The sequence below is a fragment of the Geotrypetes seraphini genome, chromosome 5 (assembly GCF_902459505.1).
Source record: "Geotrypetes seraphini chromosome 5, aGeoSer1.1, whole genome shotgun sequence".
In the NCBI taxonomy this organism is placed as follows: Eukaryota; Metazoa; Chordata; class Amphibia; order Gymnophiona; family Dermophiidae; genus Geotrypetes; species Geotrypetes seraphini.
In genome coordinates, this window is record NC_047088.1 from 10,239,015 (window position 1) to 10,262,245 (window position 23,231).

A 23,231-nucleotide genomic window follows, 5' to 3' on the forward strand; every position below is an offset into this window, starting at 1 on the left:
AGTTCTAGCTGCGTAGTGCGGGATTAGCGCGCGCTAAAAATGCTAGAGCACCTTAGTAAAAGGAGCCCTTTGTTGTTTGTGAATTCCATCTCCAATCACATACTCTGTTGACTCCACTAAATTTGTTGACCCCCAAACCTTCTGTTTCGACCGAAGGCCAAATTATCTTCATATCAACTGCAACCTGTAACTTAGTTATCCTTGACTCAAGCAACATCCACAAAGCCTCAGAATTCAGTCCTCTCTACTAGATAGAAACATAGAACATAGAAACATAGAAATAGACGGCAGATAAGGGCCACGGCCCATCAAGTCTGCCCACTCCAATGACCCTCCCTATCTATCTTTGCGGATAGATCCCACATGTCTGTCCCATCTGGCCTTAAAATCTGGCACGCTGCTGGCCTCAATAACCTGAAGTGGAAGACTATTCCAGCTATCAACCACCCTTTCGGTGAAGAAGAATTTCCTAGTGTCACCGTGCAGTTTCCCGCCCCTGATTTTCCACTGATGCCCCCTTGTTGCCGCGGGACCCTTGAAAAAGAAGATATCCTCTTCCACCTCGATGCGACCTGTGAGGTACTTGAATGTCTCGATCATATCTCCCCTCTCTCTACGTTCCTCGAGTGAGTAGAGCTGCAACTTCCCTAACCGCTCTTCGTATGGGAGCTCCTTGAGTCCCGAGAGCATCCTGGTGGCCATTCTCTGGACCGATTCCAGTCTCAGCACATCCTTGCGGTAATGTGGCCTCCAAAATTGCACACAGTACTTCAGGTGCGGTCTCACCATGGATGTATAAAGTGGCATAATGACTTCAGGTTTACGGCTGACGAAACTCCTGCGTATGCAACCTATGATTTGCCTTGCTTTGGATGAAGCTTGCTCTACTTGATTTGCAGACTTCATGTCTTCCCTGACAATCACCCCTAGGTCTCTTTCTGCTTCAGTTTTTGTCAAGATCTCGCCATTTAGTGTGTAAATCCTACATGGATTTCGGCTTCCCAGGTGCATGACTTTGCATTTTTTGGCATTGAAACTGAGTTGCCAGGACCTAGACCAGCCTTCCAGTAGAAGTAGGTCATGCATCATATTGTCTGCCATTGAATTTTTGTCTGTTGTGCTTTTGATCACTACATTGCTTAGTTTGGCATCATCGGCGAATAATGTTATTCTACCTCGGAGCCCTTTTGTCAAGTCTCTTATGTAGATGTTGAACAAGATCAGGCCCAGGACGGAGCCCTGTGGCACTCCACTTATCACCTCTGACATTTCGGAGGGTGGGCCATTCACCACTACCCTCTGAAGCCTACCTCCAAGCCAGTTCCCAACCCAATTGGTCAATGTGTCACCCAAACCTAAAGAACTCATCTTGCTCAGCAACCTGCGGTGTGGTACGCTATCAAATGCTTTGCTGAAATCCAGGTAGACGATGTCCAGGGACTCACCAACATCCAGTTTCCTCGTCACCCAGTCAAAGAAGCTGATCAGGTTGGATTGGCAGGATCTCCCCTTAGTAAATCCATGTTGGCGGGGATCCCGTAGATTCTCCTCGTCCAAGATCCTATCCAATTCGCGTTTGATTAGGGTTTCCATTAGTTTACTCACTATTGATGTGAGACTCACTGGTCTGTAGTTAGCCATCTCCATCCTGGAGCCTTTCTTGTGGAGTGGAATGACGTTAGCTGTCTTCCAGTCCATCGAGACGTTACCTGTACTAAGGGAGAGATTGAAGAGCGCGGATAGCGGTTCCGCTAGGACATCACCCAACTCCCTGAGCACCCTAGGGTGTAGGTTGTCAGGCCCCATTGCCTTGTTGACTTTGATTTTTGACAGCTCGCAGTAGACGCTGCTGGGTGTAAACTTGAAATTACTAAACGGGTCAACTGATTTAACCCTTGTCTGTGGCTGAGGGCTCCTTTTACAAAGGTGCGCTAGCGTTTTTAACGCGCGCGCACTACCCAAAAAACTACCCCCTGCTCAAGAGGAGGCGGTAGCGGCTAACGCACCTTTGTAAAAGGAGTCCTAAGACTTGTTACAAGGCTTTTTCAATTGTTGCACCCACCTTGCGACATTCCTTTTCTGAAGATGACATTGGAACTAGATCTCTGTTTCACAAAGATGATAAAAGCCCACCTTTTCATCTTTTTTTATGCTGAATTAATTATTTGATCTATCTGTTCATTTGATATTGTCTGATTACTGATGCTATGTTTTTTTATTTTCATTTGTTCTGTGTTTTTAAAAATCTTTTTCCTGCAATCTTAGAATTTTTAGATGAGTGAAATACAGAGCTTCATAGATAAATAAAATGACCACAGCTAATATTGTCTTTGTTTCAGACAAAGGACATGCTGCAGCTTCTGCTTCTGAAATAATGCAGCACAGAAAGCAGAGGCTAGATTGCCCTAGCCCAGGGATAGGCAATTCCGGTCCTTGAAAGCTGAAGCCAGGTCAGGTTTTCAGGATCCCCACCATGAATATGTACGAGATGGATTTGCATGCACTGCCTCCTTGAGATGCAGATCTATCTCATGCATATTTATTGTGCATATCCTGAAAACCTGACCTGGCTCTGGCTCTCGAGGACCAGAATTGCCTACCCCTGGGCTAGGGCAATCTGGCATCTGCTTTCTGTGCTGCATTATTTCAGAAGCAGAATAATTATTTCCACACTGCTCCTGCATTAAGGGACACTTACTCATTGAAGACCAAGTCTGGAGCGAAGTAGAGCATTCTGGAATTGACATTTTTAAATGACCTCCATCCCATGGCAAAAATCATCAGCCCCATCCAGGAATACTGAATCATCATCATTTGGTCTTTCACATTCAAGTTACAAAATCCTATAATATAATAAAAACAAAGCACAAATCCATAATCAGAACATTACAAGTAAAAATGTCCAACTATGTGCAGGATCCCTTCCATTATAATAAAGCATTGACATGGTAAGGATCAAACAGTTATCTATACCCAACTCGAGAGACTATGGGAACTCACAGCAGCCATTTCCTCATGGCGATCTGCACGGGGCAGGAGCGTAGGAAGATCGCTCCTGCCCCGAAAGCCCTCTAGACCACCAGGTAAGGTCGGGAAGGCGGCAGGGAGGAAAAAAATATGGGTTATTTTAAAATTAAGACTGCTTTTTTTATTTTCCCCCTCCCCAGAAAAAAATCGCAATTATATGAAACCGCAAATGGAGAAACTGCGAATGGGGAGGGGGAAGTGTATTACATTTTACTTACTTAGTTCCACTATAGTATGTTTTCCCCTCCTCCCCAAGATATGTAATTCCTGTAGTTAGATGATATGAATGTGGTATAAAATACACATATTTGCTCCTGATCCATCCTTGCCATTTTCAGGGCTCAGACCATAAATAAGTCAGCCCTGCACTGGTCCTACTTCCTGGCTACTGAGGTGCTGTCAAACATACTCCAGTTCATCCTGATCTGTTTTCCATATATGGGACACAGAAAGTAGAAGTCCGTCTGGCATGTCTCCCAAGGTAAAAAAAAACCCCAAAACATTAAAAAAATTGTAGTTTCTTTAAATTTTGTTTTCACTTCCCCCTTAGAATTAAATTTATAATATAGCCCTTGATCTTTAGTAAAGGTTTTGTTATGGGAGTTAAAGGTTTGTCTGAAGTACCCTTTAACTGCCTGTCTTTCGGACCTGGATTTAAAAGATTTTATTACAACACTAATCCCACATTGTAATATCCCAAATAAAATCACATCAACATTCCATGCATATTATTATTCTCTTGCATAAAAGTCAACATTCTTTTTTTATTATTAAACTTTATTGATTTTCCAAATATGAACAGTGCAAATAATCAATTGAAAATCTAATAAAACAATAAAAGCACATTCATCTTTCAAACATCTATAAGCAAGCATTTTAACCCACCCACCCGTCTAAACAATAAAAGCACAAATACATATAATAGAAATAAATAATCATTCACTAACATTTCCTTATATAGAATAAGAATGCAATCCCACCCACCTCCTACCCACTCTGTATGTATATATTCAAAGGTATAAAACTAAGATAAAAATAAGCCCCCCACCCTCCCCCCTTCACTGGATGTGCATGCGGAAATAACAAAAATTAAGACTTACAAACAACTATAATGAGACAATAAAATATGTCAGCAGGCCCCAAACCAGTTTAAATATATTGCTATGCCCCAATACATCAGAATTCATTTTCTCATATGTATAACTGGAGCATAAATTCGTCCACCAAAAAGGAAAATTGAGGCCATCGTAATTTTTCCAGTTGCGAGTTATCATATGCATGGCTATCCCGGTCATAATTAGGAAAAGCCTACATTTATAACGGTCCATGGGAGGCTTAATATGTAATAATGTTCCGCGTATAACTACTTCATACGACAATGAAATTGATGATTCCAATATGGCATTTATCTTCCCCCATACTGACTTCCAAAAGTTGAGTATCATAGGACAATAGAACAGCAGATGATCCAATGTCCAGATGACAGTGCCAGTCATCTATTAGATTTGGAACTATCTAATGAAGTCTCCGGCCACTATTAAATTAGATGTAGCCAGTGATATAATTAAGTGGAGTTTAAAAAAAAAAAATTTGGCCTGATTTGAATTAGGAGCATATACATTTAAAAGGGTCAGGGAATTTTTTCCTGCGGTCATATCTACCTGAAGCCATCTTCCCATACTGTCAGTTTGAAATTTATCAAATATCGCATCACATTTCCTATTGACCAGGACAGCCACACCAGCCTTCTTTCCCACTGCAGGTGCAATAAAACAATGTTTTACCCACCCTCCTTCAAGTTTGACAGCTTCACTATGGGATAAGCGCGTTTCCTGTAAGAAGCAAACATCCGCTTCTTGATTTTTCAGAAAATTCAATATTTTTTTTCTTCTTTATAGGTGATTTAGCCCATTGACATTCAGTGAATATAATTTTATACCCATTGTAATTGATTATAATTCAATAAAATATAATTAGAAAATTCTAAATAAAACATCACACACACCCAGGACCCCTTCTCTCCCATTTCCCACCCCAGCCTTCTAATTAAATATCTCATGGTGAACTCATTACCGCCTATATAGACCCACAACCACCCCCCTCCCCACCTATTAGCAAATTTCCATTTCCCTAAAGTAAAGCAAACATCTTATTGCAGGACAATAACTCATAATTATACATTACATTAATACATATATTCAGCCAGATTCCAATTGATATCATTAAAAAAAATGAAATATCAAGTATAAATATTAAAAAGACCCATAATCCCATAAAATGAAGTAATTCATAAAGTAAATTAATTTATATCAAGTATATTATCAAAATAGCCCTAGACAATCCCTAAAATGATTGTTAAAAATTAATCTAATCAATTAATTACTTGAAGATTATACTATATTTCTATTAATATAAATCAATCAGCTGATAACCAAGTCAATATTCAAAAACTAAGCTAGTCATGAGACTGACTATCCAGAAAAACCTACCTCATGGCAGATTTAAGGCAGCCATGTGTGCACCTGGGGTCACCTAGCTAAACACTAAAGCACTGAATGAGAACAAGTTTCAAACTGAGCCCTTCCTCAACCCCACAAAAACAATTGTACCCCTCCCTCACACACCCTAGTAGGCTCTCCTAGGCCTACCTCAGCATCCCTTGTGGTCCAGGGGGTGATCCAAGCAGGAGTTAACACCACTCACTCCTGCCCCTGCTGTTCCCTGGTGATAAACGATGGCTGTGACCTATTTTTTGTAGTCTTGCAGCACTGGAAGCCAATGCTTGTCCTGAGATCAGTAGCATGGAATGTTGCAACTTTTTGGGTTTCTGCCAGGTACTTGTGACCTGGATTGGCCACTGTGGAAACAGGATACTGGGCTTGATGGACCACTGGTCCGACTCAGTAAAGCTAGTCTTACGTTCTTACTGTACATGGAAAGCCGAGCTCTAGCAGTAGTACAAGATCATGCCTACAGTTTTTCGCCAGGAGCTGGCAAGGGCAGGAGCATGTGGGATTTGCTTCTGCCTGGACTATTCCCTAAACTACAAGGGAGGTCAAAGAAGACCTGGGAAGAAGGGATTCAGAAGGGAATATCATCTTGTTGGGGGGGGGGGGGCTGCATAAGGGGGTGGCGGGATAGTCCAGTACTCTGATCAGAGAATTACACTAGGACAAAATTTCATCCTATCCCCGCAATCTCTGCCCCCACAGACTTCATCGCCCCCGTGAACTCTGTCTTCATTTGCACAAGACTCGAATACTTATGATTTTATATTTAAATCATTTTATTAAAGGATAAAAATGGACAATATTCTGTAGAACTGTTTAGAAATCATAAATAGAACCTTCCATTTAGATACGGTTTTGGTGCAACCATCCCAAAGATTCAGTTGCCTATGTTTTTACATCATCTGGGAAGGTAACTGGATTGTCTTTCAAACGTGGGTATAGAAGAGAACCTAAACTGTGTAGTAGATTAAGTGTTCCTTTCTCCCATCTTCTTCCTGCCTCACAGATACCACCTGTGCTACTCCTTACCTTCTCTAGAAATCACCAATGATCTTCCACTGTAACCCACCGTTTATAACTCTTTTGTAATCCGCCATGAACCGCAAGGTAATGGCGGAATAGAAATCTCTAATGTAATGTCTTTATACCAGCAATGAAAGATGAAACTGTTGCAGTAGCAGTAAAATGTCTGAGCAGCTGGGCATGTCACGGAAGGACACTGCAAATGGTAGGAGTCAGCAGACAAGACACAAATGATGTCATTTAACAGAAGTTCATTTAAATCCAAAAGCAACTTATGCAGTTGTTTTTTTAAAAGCATTGAATTTAGTTGCCAATTGTCAAAGATGTGTTACATTTTTACATATGGATACTAGTCTTAAGTTTCTAGAGAATGAGATGGGGACAAAGTTTGTCCTGGTCCCCAACCCGTGAGCTCTGTTCCCTGTTCCTGGCCCACGGTTAACAGTTCCCGTGTCATTCTCAGATTTCCTTATATGGCTCCAAGCCACTATTCAGCCAGGACCACCTTCATGTCTGGTTAGACAGATATTCAATGCTGGTGCCTGGACACGGCCTGTCATTAAATATCCAGTTCTAATTGAGTTGGTGCTTGTCAGAGCTTAAGTTTGTAGCCATTCTTGTCAGTGCATGAGTCAATCCCTGACCAGTAAGGAATACTAAATAGGAGCTTATATTCAAAGAGGGTGACGTCCATTGGGGCCACTAGGCACTTTTTTAATCCATCAGGCAGTTAAGGAGGTCTCAGAGGTCATATATTGTATTTCAGATGAACCTTTAACTCCCATTTCAGAACCTTTACTACAGATAACACTAAGGGGAAAGTAAAAACAAAATTTATAGAAACTTCTCTTTAACATGTTTTTTTTACATTGGAAGTAATGACTTATTCTTTTTTTTTTTTTTGGTAAATCTTTATTAGTTTTCAATTATTAACAGTGCAATACAGTGAATTTAAACAAACAAATCAAACAAAAGCACTTTAAATATACAAATAATTCAACAACAAACATTTTCACCCCCCTCCTCCCCTTAACTAATGAAAATAAAGCCACATGTATAATTTCAATAAAATAGATATAATGAATAATAATTATAATGTTTTCCCATCTCCCTCCCTGCCACCCTGGATGTGTAAGGAGGACAGATTAAAAAAAAATAAAAAGGTCATGACAACTATTGTGACTCAATAAATTATGTCAATGGGCTTCACCCCCTTTCAAATGCACAACTATATCCTAAAATTTCAGCATTCATTCTTTCATATTTGTAACTAGAACAAAAGTTTGCCCACCAGAAAATATAATTAATCATAACTCTTCCAGTTGCGCGTTATCATCTGGATGGCTATTCCCATCATTACTAAGAAAAACCAGCTTTTACAGCGATCCACAGAAGGTTTAACATGTAATAGAGTACCACAAATTATGGCTTCATAAGTCAGTGATATCGCTGATCCAAGTACTACATTAATTTGGCCCCATATCGACTTCCAAAAATTAAGTATCAATGGACAATAGAATATCAGATGATCCAAAGTTCCTATATCAATATGACAATGCCAGCATCTTTTAGATTTAGAACTGTCTAACTTTTGCAAACGAACTGGGGTCCAAAAAATCCTATGCAACAAGAAAAACAATGTTTGTCTCATAGATACTGACGCTGTACATTTCAACCTCCAAGTCCAAATTTGTGGCCATTGAGATGCAGAAATATACTGCTTTATCTCAATGCTCCAAATAACTCTTAAGACTATTTTTTGGTTTTTTATTCAAAAATTCAGAAATTAATTTATACCATCGGGCGGCCTGATGTGCTAAAAGATCTGTCTGGAAGCATAGGACCTGCAAGCTATAATGATTTTTGAGATTCTGCCAATCAGGAAACCCACTCTGAATGGCCTGCTTCAACTGCAACTACCTATAATTTTGAGTCTTTAAAATACCAAATGATTGATGCAGTCGTGAAAAACCAAGCAGCCTCTCATTAGATATAACATCATCTAATGCAATGGTTCCCAACCCTGTCCTGGAGGACCAACAGGCCAATTGGGTTTTCAGGCTAGCCCTAATGAATACGCATGGAGCAAATATGCATGCCTGTCACTTCCATTATATGCAAAACTCTCTCATGCATATTCATTAGGGCTAGCCTGAAAACCCAATTGGCCTGGTGGTCCTCCAGGACAGGGTTGGGAACCACTGATCTAATTTACGAATCCCTGCCTGCATCAAATTCTTTCATGATATCCCAGCATCACCTATTTGAATCTTGGAGTTTAGCCATAAGGAATGAAAAGTAGATTTCTCTATTGGAACTTCTATTAATTTATCAATAAATTTCAAAGTTTTCCACGTGTCCAATAGAATAATATTGTCCTTAGCAGAACTAGGTAATTTGATACTCAACACATGAGATAGTCCAATTGGGAACATAAGTTTCCATTCTAAATGTAACCAATGTGGGAGATGTTCCATGAGCTCAGGGAAGATCCAATACATACAACAAATCAAAATGTTTTATGTAAGAACCAGAGAGATCAATCTACATACCATATATACTAACTCTCTGTTACACACTTTATTTTTTAGAGTATGGACCAGTGGTCGGTGCTCTGCACATTGGATTAATCTCTAATTTTAAATTGTCAAAAAAACTTCAAACTTAGCTTAGGCAGGGAATGTTCGGTATTCAGTGAAAATATTGCCGTCTTCGCTGGTCAGCTGCCTAAGCTAAATTTGAAGTTTTTTTGATCACTAATCACTGAGGGTTAGAACATCAGGCAGGAGGAGGAGGGATGCTGATGAGGTTGTTTCCCTTTTTAGTGCGGCTGATTAGTTAACTGCTGGCAGCGCACGGGGATCTGAGGCCCCTCTTCTAAATAATTTTTGACAATTTAAAATTAGAGACTAATCCAATGTGCAGAACACAGACTACTGGTCCATACTCTAAAAAATAAAGTGTGTAACAGAGAGTTGGTATATATGGTAGGATCCAATACATACCCTGATGCATTATATAGGCCTGATGGTACCTATAAAAGTTGGGAAAATTTACCCCACCCTCCGTAATCAGTTTTTGTAAAGATACTAAAGAAATTCTTATAAAAAGACCCCTGAAAAAAACTGGCAACATATTCATTTGGTAGCAAACCACAGGCAAAATCATCATTTTAACCGTCTGAACTCTCTCCCACCAAGACAGATACAATGGGTTCCATTGCTCACACATTTCTTTGACCTTTCCAAATCAATCAATCAATCAAATCTAGTAAATGTGGAATGGTAGTTTCAGGATTCCTCAAATGAAGCAAAATATCATCTGCATAAACAGAGACCTTATATTCCCGGCCTGCATAAGGAATACCCTGAATCTCCTCTGCCTGTTGAATAGCTAACAACAAAAGCTCCAGAACAATATCAAACAACAAAGGAGATAATGGACATCCTTATCTAATTCCCCTCTCCAGATGAAACCGCTCTGAAAAAGTATTATTAATATATAATCTGGCAAAAGGGGAGCTATACAAGGTTTGAATCATTTGTATAAATCCAGAACCAATGCCAAACCAATCCATTGCTTGATACATGAAGGTCCACTCCACACGATCAAAGGCCTTCTCTGCATCCAAGAACACAGAGAAGGCCGGATCTTCTATGGCTTTTGTAAAATTTAACATGTAGAAAGCCAGTCTAGAGTTATTTGAAGAATGTCTTTGAGCAATGAACTCCGTTTGGTGCATACCAATAATATAAGGGAGAGCCTTGGCCAAACTTAAAGCCAATAACTTGGCCAGAAGTTTACCATCTACATTAATCAAAGAAATAGGCTTGTAATTTGAAACCAACATGGGATCTTTATTTGGCATCGGTAAAACAATAGTTAGAGATTCTGCCATAGTATCTGAGATGCAACCTTTAGTTAGTTGAGCCCGATATAAATTTAAAAGATGACGCAAAAGGGTAATTTGAAATGATTTATAAAGCTCTACAGTGAAGCCATCACCACCTGGAGCGGATCCAACTTTAAGGGACTTCAACGCTGTTTGTAATTCTTTCAGTGATATAGGCGCCTCAAGATTTCCTTTTATATGCTCAGGAATTTTGGGTGCCTTGATTAATTTTAGAAATTCTAAACACTCTAATTCTTTATTTGAATATAAGGCTCAGAAGAATATAAAGCTTTATAGAAATTCAAAAATTGTTTTAAAATACTTCCAATTTGAGAGCGAGTTTCACCCTTTTCATCTTTAATTGCAACAATTTTTACTTTTCTTTTTTCGCTTTAAGGTAATTAGCCAATAATCTTCCCGCTTTATTCGAGTTTCCATAATACAGAGCTTGTTGAGAAAACAAATCTTTCCTGGCCAACTGTGAAGAAATCTCATATTTATATTTAGCTTTTAAAGAGGGCCTGCAAAGTATTTTGTTCCCAATTTGCAGCTAATCTTGACTCCAATTCCTTAATATCTTGTTCCAAATTAAAAAATTCCATTTTAAGTTGTTTCCTAATATGTGCCGAATATGAAATGATCTGACCCCTCACAGTAGCTTTAAAAGCATCCCATAATGTTTCTAATGAGATTTCCTCTGAGACATTAATTTGAAAATATTCTTTCATCTTTAATTGATGTTCTTCAAGAAATTTTGAATCCGCAAACAATGTATTATTAAATCTCCACACAAGTCTACTAAAATCTTGTTCATCAAACTTAAATTCAATCCAAACACCACCATGATCTGACAAAATAAATGGATCTATGGCAGCTTTTGTTATGTGTTGTGCTAATTGATCTGAAACAAAAATGTAATCTATTTGTGAAAATGATTTGTGAACATGGGAACAGAATGAAAATTCCTGAAAATTAAAATGAAGGATCCGCCATATGTCTTTTAAACCACAAGATTGTACCATATTATCCAAACTCAATGACTTAATTATCCTACTGGGATTTTTGTCCGTTAATGGATCTATAACAGCATTAAAGTCCCCCGCTACTACTACTTTAGAAGCAGCCAGTGGTAGTATCAGTCCCTGAAGAGATTTGAAAAATTCAACTTGATTGGAATTAGAGGCATAAATATTAAGCAGTGCCAAAGTTTTATTCCCCGAGCTCATATCCACATGAACCCACCTTCCTGAGAGTTCTGAAGCAATTAAATTAAATACAGCCGTACATCTTCTATGACCAGACTAGCCACCCCCGCTTTCTTCCCTACAGCAGAAGCAAAAAAACAATGCTTTACCCATCCTTCTTCTAATTTCCTTGACTCTATATCGGACAAGTGTGTCTCTTGTATAATATATATATCTGCATTCTGATGTTCCAAAAAATTAAGTGTCTTTTTCAGTTTAATTGGGTGATTAAGTCCATTAACATTCAATAAAAAGATTTTAAAACTCATTATTAATTATATCAATTTTAACTATAGAATGTAATCCCACATATCATTTACCCAATATCTATGCTACACAATATTCTATTAATTTCCCTTTAACATATAATAAGGTAAAAGTTGTCCCCACATTCAGAGTCCCCCTTCCCCAATATCCATGCTACACAATATTCTATTAATTTCCCTTTAAACATATAAGGTAAAAGTTGTCCCCACATCCAGAGTCCCCCTTCCCCCTCCCACCCCAAGCCCCTCCCATAAATACTCTCCTAAACTTGGTTGTGATCATGACAGCTAGCGACTACCCCCTCCCCCAGAGACTCTATAACTCCCCAACCCAAATCCCCTAAAGTATAATTTTTATTATTGGACTATTATAATATTCTGACAACCACAATAAACAATGGGTAAATAAATGAATTCATTTACTATAGAAATCAGGAATCCCTTTAGTAATAAATTAAGTAATTAATTACTTAAGCAATCTCTACCTTAATATTAACCTATCATAATATACTATATCATTTGTAAAACATATTAATTAAATAACAGTTAAATTCATTTAACAACTCGTAACAGTATACCCCTGTCCCCACCACAGCAATGCAAAGTCAAAAATCATAAAAATAAGAAATTTATTAATATCATTATAGCACTTAACTTTAAAATATATGTATTTATATTAAAATATGCTTTCCTCATTCATACCAAAAAACCAATATACCATCCTACCATTCATGCATTTCCCCCTTTTATCATATCCTATTAACTTTAAATAATAAAAAATTAGCATCACAGCAATCATAGAATTACCACCCCTTCCAACCCCATTCACACTTGTATTCATTCATTCAACTAGCATACCTTTAAAACTTCCACTTGTTTAATTCAAAAATATTTTACCTCATTTACCATTCATAGTTCTAGAATATTCAAAAGTATTAGCCAGTAATGACTTATTCTACCGGCTTAGATGTCAATCACATTATCCTTTACTGTAGTGGTTTTACTGAGGAACATATCTGTTCCTGATGTAATTAGGTAGCTGATTTGTTTAATCTTATTGCACAATAATTGATCTTTAGGGTGCTCAGTTACTAGTTCTTAATCTTTGTAAGTTTTACTTAATTTGTAGCATTTTTTAACTATTGTAAACCGCATAGAACTTTACGGTCCTGCGGTATATAAACTGTTATTATTATTATTTCTTTGTGCTAAAACCTTTATTACATCAGGGAGTAATATTAGAAAGGGAAATCCTGAGCAAACGGCCATGTTTCAGTTCTAATCTTGGTTCTGCTATGGAAGCCCTGTGGGATCTTGGGAAAAATATCTCCAAATTGTAATTTTAACAGGCTATTCTTTATAGATTCTGGGAATTTTCATGCAGTACTGGTGCCAGTTATACCATCAAGCTCTCCATCACTGACGGCTGTACGCACACTTTTGAAGCATTAAGGATGTTCTGGGTGTTGAGATTCTGGCTGGCTGATAGGTTTGATACATATCTATATACAGTCATCCATGACAACATTAAGTAAATTTAACTGTAGTTTTGACTTTAGCTGCCCTACCTGGCAAGACTTTTGCCCACTTCACCACATGTACCAGCTGCCTCTCACCAAGCTCATTCAAGCTGCTGAGAAGGGTGGCAAAGGTATCGGGCTGGTTGTTATCGTGACCCGCACATACTACACCAGGTTCAATAGCTTCCAGGACATTGAGGAAGATAGGCTGGCTGTCAAATCCCTCCATGTGTAACATGGCCATCCTGGACATCTGCTCCTGCATGCCTTCGCCTTCACTGGGAGATAACATGGCCTCTCCCTCTTCTTGAATCTTTAGGTTTCCCAGCTTCTTCAGCTTTCGGGCTGCAAGGAGAAGAGACTGCTATTGGTTTAAGATTTCTTTACCTTTCAGTCCAATGCCAATGCAGTTTTATCCAAAGTGAATGAGAATTTAGACATTTCAAACAACTCTAAGACATATCCTATTCCTAACATCTCAGTGAATGCACACTAAAATCTACAGCACAGCAATGTGGACTACAGAATGAGCAAACTCAGCATTCTTTGGGATAAGAACTAGAAAAGCAGAATGGGCCCAGTCATTGGGCAACTACAAGAATGACAATGCATGGTAGTGATTCCCCTTAACTCTGAGGCGCCCCAGTCCTTTCCAATCTTTTTGTAAATTTCTAAAAACTTTTTTATTTACTAAACAGCTTGAAAATTAATTTCTTTTGAAATCTGTTCTTTCTTTTTTTCAGTTCTTATTTAATTGTTGTAAACCGAGTCGAGCTTCCTTAGGTTAATGACCCGGTATATAAAGTTAAGCTTTTGTTTAGTTTAGAACAATTATGACCTTAGCAGATCCCGGAAGTTAGCCATTTCAAAATAAAGGAAGGTAAAAACAAACAAACTTTGTAGCCGCATACTAAGACAACTCATGTTTCTGTAGAGACCCACCTCTCATCCAGGATGTTCATATTTCTATTTTATTGCTCTCTTTTTGTCTCTATAAACATAACATTTGCCTTCTTAAGTGCAATTTTTACAGTAAGGAAACTGCATGTAAACCGCTTTGAATGTGGTTGTAAAAAAAAACTGTAAAGAAGTGGCATCAGAACTGATATCTGCTCAAAATGTCAATATCTGCTCAAAATGTCAACAAGAGTGGGCAGTCCTAAGTCATATTTATTTATTTATGTTTTAGTAACACACCTTGATCCAACAATTTTGACATCAATAATTCATCAGGTATCTACTATTTTGGGCATGCTTTTTTAAAAAAATGCTTTTATTTCATCAACAAACTACAATACAAGCCAAAAAAAGTACATTGATTGCAAAATATCTATCTTACATAACTGACTACAATCTCACAGAATCCGCGATACCTAAACGACTACCCCCCTACTCATCCATATCCCTTCTTCCCCCCCTTCCCATCCAGCCAACCCAAAGAAAAGGGCATCACAAGAGTGGTGTGATAAATGACAGCTTACTGTCCATTGTTCATATTTATGCCAGATTTTTCTAAATGCCAAGATATCATTATGACGAAGGGCTGAAATCTTAGACATAAAATATAAATAAGCCAGCTTATTCTGGATCCAGGTTATACCGGGCTTCTGGGTCTTCCTCCAGTGTATTTTGGGTATACTTTTGAGACTGCACTGTTTTGTTTTTTTTTGTTTGTTTGACTACTTTGAACAACATATTGTGAAGAGTAAGAAAGATATAAAAGGATTTTTGATGAGAGGAACTTTGATGGCACAGAAATGTATCCTGCAGAATACTGCAGATGCTTCAAGAAAAGCCATTCCTCTTAATGATGCTACCAGATGATTTATCTTTTAACTATGGACAAGCTTAACTGTTAGCACAAAGGACAATGGCAAATGGGAGAAATTCCAAAATGCCTGGGAGCCTAACAGCCTCGGTTCACAGTAGAATATTAGGTCATAAACTGTTGGCTTATCTTACATATTGTAACATGCGTTCCTGTTGAACATTGCTATGAATCACTTGATACTTACTGATCCCATTATAGTTTGAACTCTCCTAGATGAACTATTCTATTGGGATTGAGGGTTGGGGTAGGGAATGGGATAATGGGAAGGTTTAGTGAGACAGAATCTATATGGATTCAGCCAAAATAAATCTTGCCTCATCAATTTGCTTCATTTTTTTGAAGGCGTGAGTCAACATATTGCTAAAGGTAAGCCAGTTGATGCAGTATATCTACATTTTCAGAAAACTTTTGACTAAAACCCTCATGAGACACTCCTGAGAAATTTAAAAAGCCATGGAATAGGAGATAAGGTTCTGGATTGAGACCTGGTTAATACATAGAATTTAAACGGCATTTTCTCTTAACTGAAGGTGAATAGTGGAGTGCCCCATGGATCTCTACTGGAACAGATGCTACTTAACATATTTATTAAATCAGGGGTCCCCAAAGTCCCTCCTTGAGGGCCGAATCCAGTAGGGTTTTCAGGATTTCCACAATGAATATGCACTGAAAGCAGTGCATGCACACAGATCTCATGCATATTCATTGGGGAAATCCTGAAAACCCGACTGGATTCTGCCCTCAGGGAGGGACTTTGGGGACCCCTGTATTAAATGATCTGGAAACTGAAAGGGCAAGTAAGGTGACTAAATTTGCAGATGACGCAAAACTACATGCAGACTGTGAAAAGTTGCAGAAGACCGTAGGAAATTGGAAGATTGGGCATCCAAATAGCAGATGAAATTTAATGTGGACAATTGAAAAATGATGCACTTTAGGAAGAATGATCCAAATCAGTTAATTGAGGCTAGGTTCCATTTCAGGAGCAATCGCCTAAAAAAAAAAAAAAAAAGATCTAGGTGTCAACGTGGACAATATGTTGACATCCTCCACTTAATGTGTGGTAGTTACCAATAAAGCAAACAGAATGCTATGAATTACTAGGAAAGGGATAGAAAATAAGAAAGAATGCTAGAATGCCTGCCTCTCCTCACTCCATGGTGCAACTTCACTTAAAGCGTGTAATTCTGGTCACCGAATCTCAAAAGAGATATAGCAGAATCAGTAAAGGTTAAAAGAAGGGCAACCAAAATACAGGGCTGATTGAAAAAGTAATGAGACTGCCTCTGTTTTCCATTCCAAGTAGACATGGCAAGACTGTGCTGGTTCTTGTGACGTTCGTACATCCAGGAAGAACTTTGTATGTTTTGTCATGGCAGATGAGGAAGATGTCCGAGAGTATGCCAGAGGTGTGCGACTGAATTTTGGATTTTTTTGTGCTGTCTTTGGAGTCATTTTCCTTGTTTCACAGACACAGATCACATTTGGGTGGATATAGCTTTATCGCACTTAGGGCTCCTTTTACTAAGCTGCGCTACCGGTTTTAGCGCGCACTGCACTGAGCTGGCGTTAGTTCTTGGCACGTAGCGCACGGGACAATACAGCGCGCGCTAAAAACGCTGGCACAGCTTAGTAAAAGGGCCTTTTAGTTTTCATCACAATGTATTGTTCTTCATCCTCCTCCTCTTCTACCCTTTCTAACCTGGGCTACAGGAGGAGGGATATTAGGAAAAGCAAAAAATGTAGAGGGTAAATCTTTTTTTCACACAAAAAGGTCTGTGTAACAAGATAATATACAAGGGTGAGAAAAGTTTGAGCAAAACCTAAGTCCCATGATCTATTCTTCAGAGAAGACAGATGAGGAGGTTTGAAAATAAGCCCTAGCATGATTTTCGGGGTAGGTCTTAATATAAGCCCTACTCCCGAAAATAAGCCCTAGTCGCCACCAGCTGCGCTTCCCCCCGCCCGGCCCCTGCCGACCCTTCCACCTCTCCCTCCCATGCGAACCCCGACCGTGAGCCGATATACCTGGAAACAAACAGCAGTGTCAGCAGCACAGGCTGGATCGCGGCCTGCCCTCGTCACACCCGGCCGTTCCGTGCCACGTTGCTGATGACACCATCAGTGATGCGGCAGAGGAACACCCGGACGTGAAGGGCAGGCCGCAATCCAGCCTGTGCTGACGACACTGCCGTTTGTTTCCAGGTATTTTGGCTTGCAGTCGGGGTTCACATGGGAGGGAGAGAAGGAAGGGTCAGCAGGGGGGGAGGGGATAGAAAGATGCAGCACAGGGAGATGGGAGGAAGGGAGGGATAGAAGCTTTAAGAGTTCTGAGGCACAAGGGATTGGAGGGATAGAAGCTGCAAGGATTATGCTGCACAGGGAGATGGGAGGGAGGGAGGGATAGAAAGATACTGCACAAGGGGATGAGTGAAAGGGGAGGAAAGATACTGCACATGTGGGGGAGAGAAAGAAATAGGAAGAATTGGGGTAGAGGAGAGGAAGGGAGAGATGATAATTGTACATGGAAAAAAATAAGACCTACCTGAAAATAAGACCTAGTGCCTTTTTTGGGCCCAAAATTAATATAAGACAGTGTCTTATTTTCGGGGAAACACGGTAGTTGTTGAACCTTTGAAATTAATGAGGACAGTAGGGATTTGGTGCTGAAATTGAGTCTGAAGCCATATTGGCAAGTTAAAAGAATGGAGAATCTCCCTAAATAAGATGAGAGCTGAGCAGATATGATAGACACTAGCATTTTGGTCAGGAGAGGAATATTTGCTATAGGACGATAGCTAGACGGTGAAGATGGGTCTAGATCTGCTTTTTCAGTAATGGGGTCAGGGTAATGTGTTCCATTTGTACAGAAAATAGGCCTGATAGTAAGGTAGAGTTTATAAGTCTGGTGAGAGATGAAATAGCCTGCATGGGAATTTTCTCATATAGGTAAGAAGGAAACGGGTCCAGGGCACATTTGCAAGATCTTAAGTTGTGGCACAATTTTGAAACCTGGGCTTCAGATACATGCTCAAAGACTGTCCAGGATCTGTCTACTGGGATAGGGTTGGTGTCGCTGGGCATCAGAGAATGTAAATGACTGCTGATGGAAAAGAGCTTCTTATAGCAGCAACCTTTTCTTTGAAATATTTTGCTAGGTCATCCGCAGCTGGAGAGGAGGAGAGTATAGGAGTCGTTTTTAGAGGTTAAGGAGCGCCAGATATTAAATAATGTACCGCTTTGGTTATTGGATCTGATGATTTTATCAATATAGAAATTCTTCCTTGCTTTTTTAAATATTTATTATAGAACCTAATACTGTCCCTCCAAGACTGTCTATCCGCAGGGGATTTAGATTTTTTCTATTTACGCTCCAGTACTCGGCATTTCTGCTTCAGTTCTTTGTAGCATGGAAGATACCAGGGGGCCTTACAGGAGTAGGAGACAGTTTTAGTAGATAGAAGAGCAGAGAGCAGTAGGTAGTCTGAGGGAGGTTTACCCAGTTGTGCCAGTTGGCTTCTGGGGCATCAGGCTTAGGATAGAAGGAAAACTGATTAAGAAATTGGGTCCAGAACTATTCACTTGCAATTTTTTTGCGCAAGATAATAGATTTAGAGGCACGGACTTGAACCCCAAAGTGAGACATGAAAATGGAGAGACAGAAGGTACCTAAAAAGTTGTCGGACCAAGGGACTTGTTCCCAACGAACATCTTCGGTGGAGGTTTTGTAATCAGTAAGGTCAAGGAAACTCTGCTCAGATCCAAAGAGACTACGACGGTCTCTGCTTATGCTAAAGCATGGGAAACTTTCCAACACTGATGCATTAAGGAAAAGGAGGAACCTTTCTCTGCTCTGATCTCCATGGTGTTAAGCCTTCTTCCAAGCTGGCCTTGACAAGGGGCTTACAGTGTATCTGGGTATCAAGCAAGGCAGTTTGCAACGTCTTCAGTTGTTACAAAACACGGCGGCAAAACTTATTTTCGGTAAACAAAAGTTTGATCATGTCTTTCCTTTGCTTAGGAAGCTTCATTGGCTTCCTGTTTGTTTTAGGATCCCAATTTAAATGCAAAAGCATTATTTTCAAACTTCTTTATGGAATATTTGATCCTTTGATTCCTTTATACTGGAATGGTCACACATCCCGCTACTTAAGTACAAATTATTATTTCCCTTTTTCAAGGTAATTAAATCAGCTGGGAAACTTTGTCAGTCCTATGATTTCTAGTTGATAGAGATTTGGAATGGACTTCCTGGTTCTATTAGAACGATAGACCAATTGCAATTGTTTCGAAAAACCTTAAAAACCCTGCTATTCTCACAATACTTAAATAGTTTACCTGCAGAATCTACTAATTGCAAACACTGCAAAATCTACTTTTATGATAGACTAAATTAATTTCTACTATCCTTACTTCTCCTTATTTTATGTATATTCTGCTCTCTTGACTACTTGTAAACCGAGTTGAGCTCCAATGAGAGATGACCCGGTATATAAACCAAAGACTAGATTATATTAGTTTAGTCCAAGTGGCAGGACTGTCTTCTTTCACGGCTCAAGACCGAAAGACTTTAGGAATCTGGCTATGTCTGGATGAGATGCCAACAAAGGGGCACTGCAGCTCGGGCCCCTGGTAAAAACACTCGTTCCCCTTCATGGAACTTTAACGTGTTTTTTGCTCTATATGAACTTCTGAAGGAAGCATCCTTGATGGATCTGACACTCAAGATGGTCTGTCTTGTAGCCATTAACTCCATGAGAAGAGTCTCGGAACTAAAGGCTCTTTCAAGCAGAGCCTTTCCTATTTCACAGAGGCTGGAGTTTATTTGTGCACCATTCCATCCTTTTTGCCAAAGGTTGTTTTGGCTTTCCATGTCAATTAAAAAGTCAGATTGCCAGTGTTCCATTCCACAGGTTATAAGAAGGACCAGATTTTAAAAAAGTTGGATGTGAGAAGAGTGTTTCTCTGCATCTTTTTGTTGTCAGGCTAAATGCAGCGCACCGGCCTCCAAGGCCACAATCTCCAGATGGATCTATAGGGTCATTTTGTCCCCAATCTCTGTAAAGGTGTATTCAACTAGAAGCATGGTTTCTTTGTTGGCAGAAGCTCAGGCAGTCTCCCCTGAAGATATCTGTAGGGCAGCAACTTGGTCTACTCCATTTTGCAAGATTTACAGAGTGGATGTAGAGGCAACAAAGGACTTGGCCTTTGGGTTCTCAGTGTTATGAGCCAGTGCAGTGGTCCTGCCCTAGATTTCTGGGACTGCTTTTGCACGTCCTGTCCATCCAGAATGGCACACCTATTGCACTAGAAAAAGAGATTAGATTCTAGTAGGTAGTCTCTCTAGAGTGGATGCTTTGTTCATGACTGTGACCAAGAAGGCTATTATTTCTGTCAAGTGGGGGCTTGGTGCTGAAGAATGCACAAGACAAACAGGAGGAACAGCTGTTCAAGCAGGCATTTGCTTCCTTGACCATGGTAGTGCAGGTCTCTATGTGTGGGAGATACTGTCAGTCAGAGATTTTAGCTGACAATCTGCCATGCTGGCCATCAGATCATCCAGACCCTTTCTGAACATTTGTCCCTTGAAAGGAAGTCTACTGAGAGTGGCCTTAGTGGTGGAATCCAGAGCATTCTGTGGGCCGAGATCAAATAAGCCGAAACTTTGCTCATGACTCTGATGATGTCATAGAGAGCAAAGGCTACATAATCCATTCCAGGTAATTTGAGCTGGGGTAAAGGCTCACCCTCTAGCTGCTCAAGAAGTATATAAATGATATAAGGATGCCAGGGAAATGAAGAAAGCTAAGCTTTCACTCTGCTCATTACAGAGCAGGGAGCACAGCGAACCTGCTAGGAGTTATGGTTTAACTCCCACAGAGAGTCAGCCGATAAAATAGTCTGAATATTCGGCGAACCATGGGCTCATTCCCTTGATTGAGGGCCACCACTGTATCTAGTGCACACGCTTGCAGCTCTTAACAGGGAGGGTTAGCTGTGGAACAGTAAGGTCAAAGAAATAGATCTTTCATCCTCCGAGTCTTCCTCAGAAAGGCCCACCTGAGGCAGATGTGCCCTGGGAGGCCCAGCCCCCTCGTGCGCCTCTTGATGCACTGACGCCCCTTGGGAATTTCGGCCATCCAGAAAGGCTGTCCATATTAGAATGACAAATTCTGGAGAAAATATTGTGTTCAGCAGCGCAGAGTTCAGCTTGAATCTCTTGGGCTCTGCTGCCTCTGCACCCCTGTTATTCTAGGGCTCTGAAGAGATTTACTTCCAATCAATGGACCCCCTACCGTTTTTCAGCCCTAAAAAGCAAAAGGAAGGCTAAGTTGACCAATCTCGCCCCTACTTTATGTGCTGTGTGCACGTGGTTCAAAGGGTGCTTTTCGGGCACCTGTCCAGCACAAACCTGACATGAATTAGGGGTAAAGGAGCCTGAGAACTCCATCCCTGCCAATTCTGAGGCAAAACAAGGTGATTTGAAGCTTCTGGAGAACTTAAAGAAAATTTTAAAAAATTGGGATATCCAAGATGGCTGTTGAGGCAGCCAAATAAAACGGCTCCAAAATGCTTTAACCAAAATAAAAAACCCTGCAATTTTAGGATTGTAAGGGAAGGGGCAGTAACGTAAAGAAAAAAAGGTTTAAAAGACCCCCTCCCCCATTTTCCTCATAAGCTGTTAACAGCCTTACTTACTTGTGCTGCAGCCTGCCTCAGCTACAAAGGTAGCTGGATCTGGGAGAAGAAATCACTCCTCCAGTGCTGAATCTTTGTGCTGCAAGTCTGTCTAGTACTTGACTGAGCTTCGAATCCCCATGGACCTGCTGACATAAGGGAGGGGGAAGGCGAAACACAGCCAGCACCCTGTGGGACCCTGCTGAGCCCCCTATGGATGCCTGACAACCTGCGCTCAAGCCCCTGCGATGCAGTAGAAGAGCAATGCTACAAGGAGAACAGACCCGAAGTTCCAAATTGTTTCTGCAGGCTGGCCAACAGGTACCACAGAAGGACTGGTCTATCGGCTGCAAACCTCAGTCTGCTTCTCCTTCACGCCGGCAGGTCTGGACCCTCAATTAGGAGAGTTCCGAGCTCTAAAATCAGACAAAATACTACAAAAAAAGACCCCAAAAATAAATAAACAAACAAAGCAGAACAGAAGGATTCAAAAGCTGGTGTAGATTCCTTCTGCACAGCCCACGAGCACTGGGATATCATCCATCCATACAGAATGAGACATCTATTGCACTAGAAAGTTTAATTACATAAGAGTAAAGAAATGTTTTCTCCAATTTGTTTTTGATTTATCAAGTTTCAAGTTTATTTAATTTCTTTAATTAATTCGCATAATCCAAATCCAATGCGATTTACATACGTTCAAAAATTAAGCAAAATAATAAAAACCGACAAACATAATATTCACTACTAATACAGTAATACATGTAAGGAGGGAGGCGGTTGACAGCAATTGACAAATACAATTCTAAAAAAATAAAAGTAAAAATAAAACCAGGGGAAAGTCCAAAGACACAGAAGGTTGGGGAACAGGCACCTGCTTAATTCTATTAGATCATCTTCCTAGAACTATTATAGGTTAGAACAAATCTATTGGAAAGTATCTTTGAATAGCCAGCTTTTTAGAAGACTTTTAAACTTGCTCAGTGATTTTTCTTCTCTTTTATTAATTGGAAGTGAATTCCAGATTTGAGGGGCTGTGGCAGAAAAGATCATATCTCTCCTAGAATATATAACTTTTAAGGAAGGAACTACTAGTAGAGCTTTATGTTCAGATCTTAAAAATTTAATGGGTGAGTATGATATTAGATATCTTTCTAAAAATGTGGGAGCTTTATTTATAAGTATTTTATGTGTGAGTAAAGCTATTTTATAGATAATTCTGTGGTTTACTGGTAACCAG

At 39.8% G+C, this 23,231-nt stretch overlaps 1 protein-coding gene across 1 annotated transcript in view; it reads right to left on the minus strand.

Annotated features, from left to right (window-relative positions):
* The window catches only part of AR (androgen receptor), a 214,922-nt gene that overhangs the window by 37,280 nt on the left and 154,411 nt on the right, over positions 1-23,231 (minus strand). The window contains exons 4-5 of the mRNA XM_033945498.1: positions 13,531-13,827; positions 2,699-2,843 (exon numbers count right to left, since the gene is read on the minus strand). Of these exons, the coding sequence (XP_033801389.1) occupies positions 2,699-2,843; positions 13,531-13,827 (442 nt within the window). The remainder of the gene's footprint in view (positions 1-2,698; positions 2,844-13,530; positions 13,828-23,231) is intronic.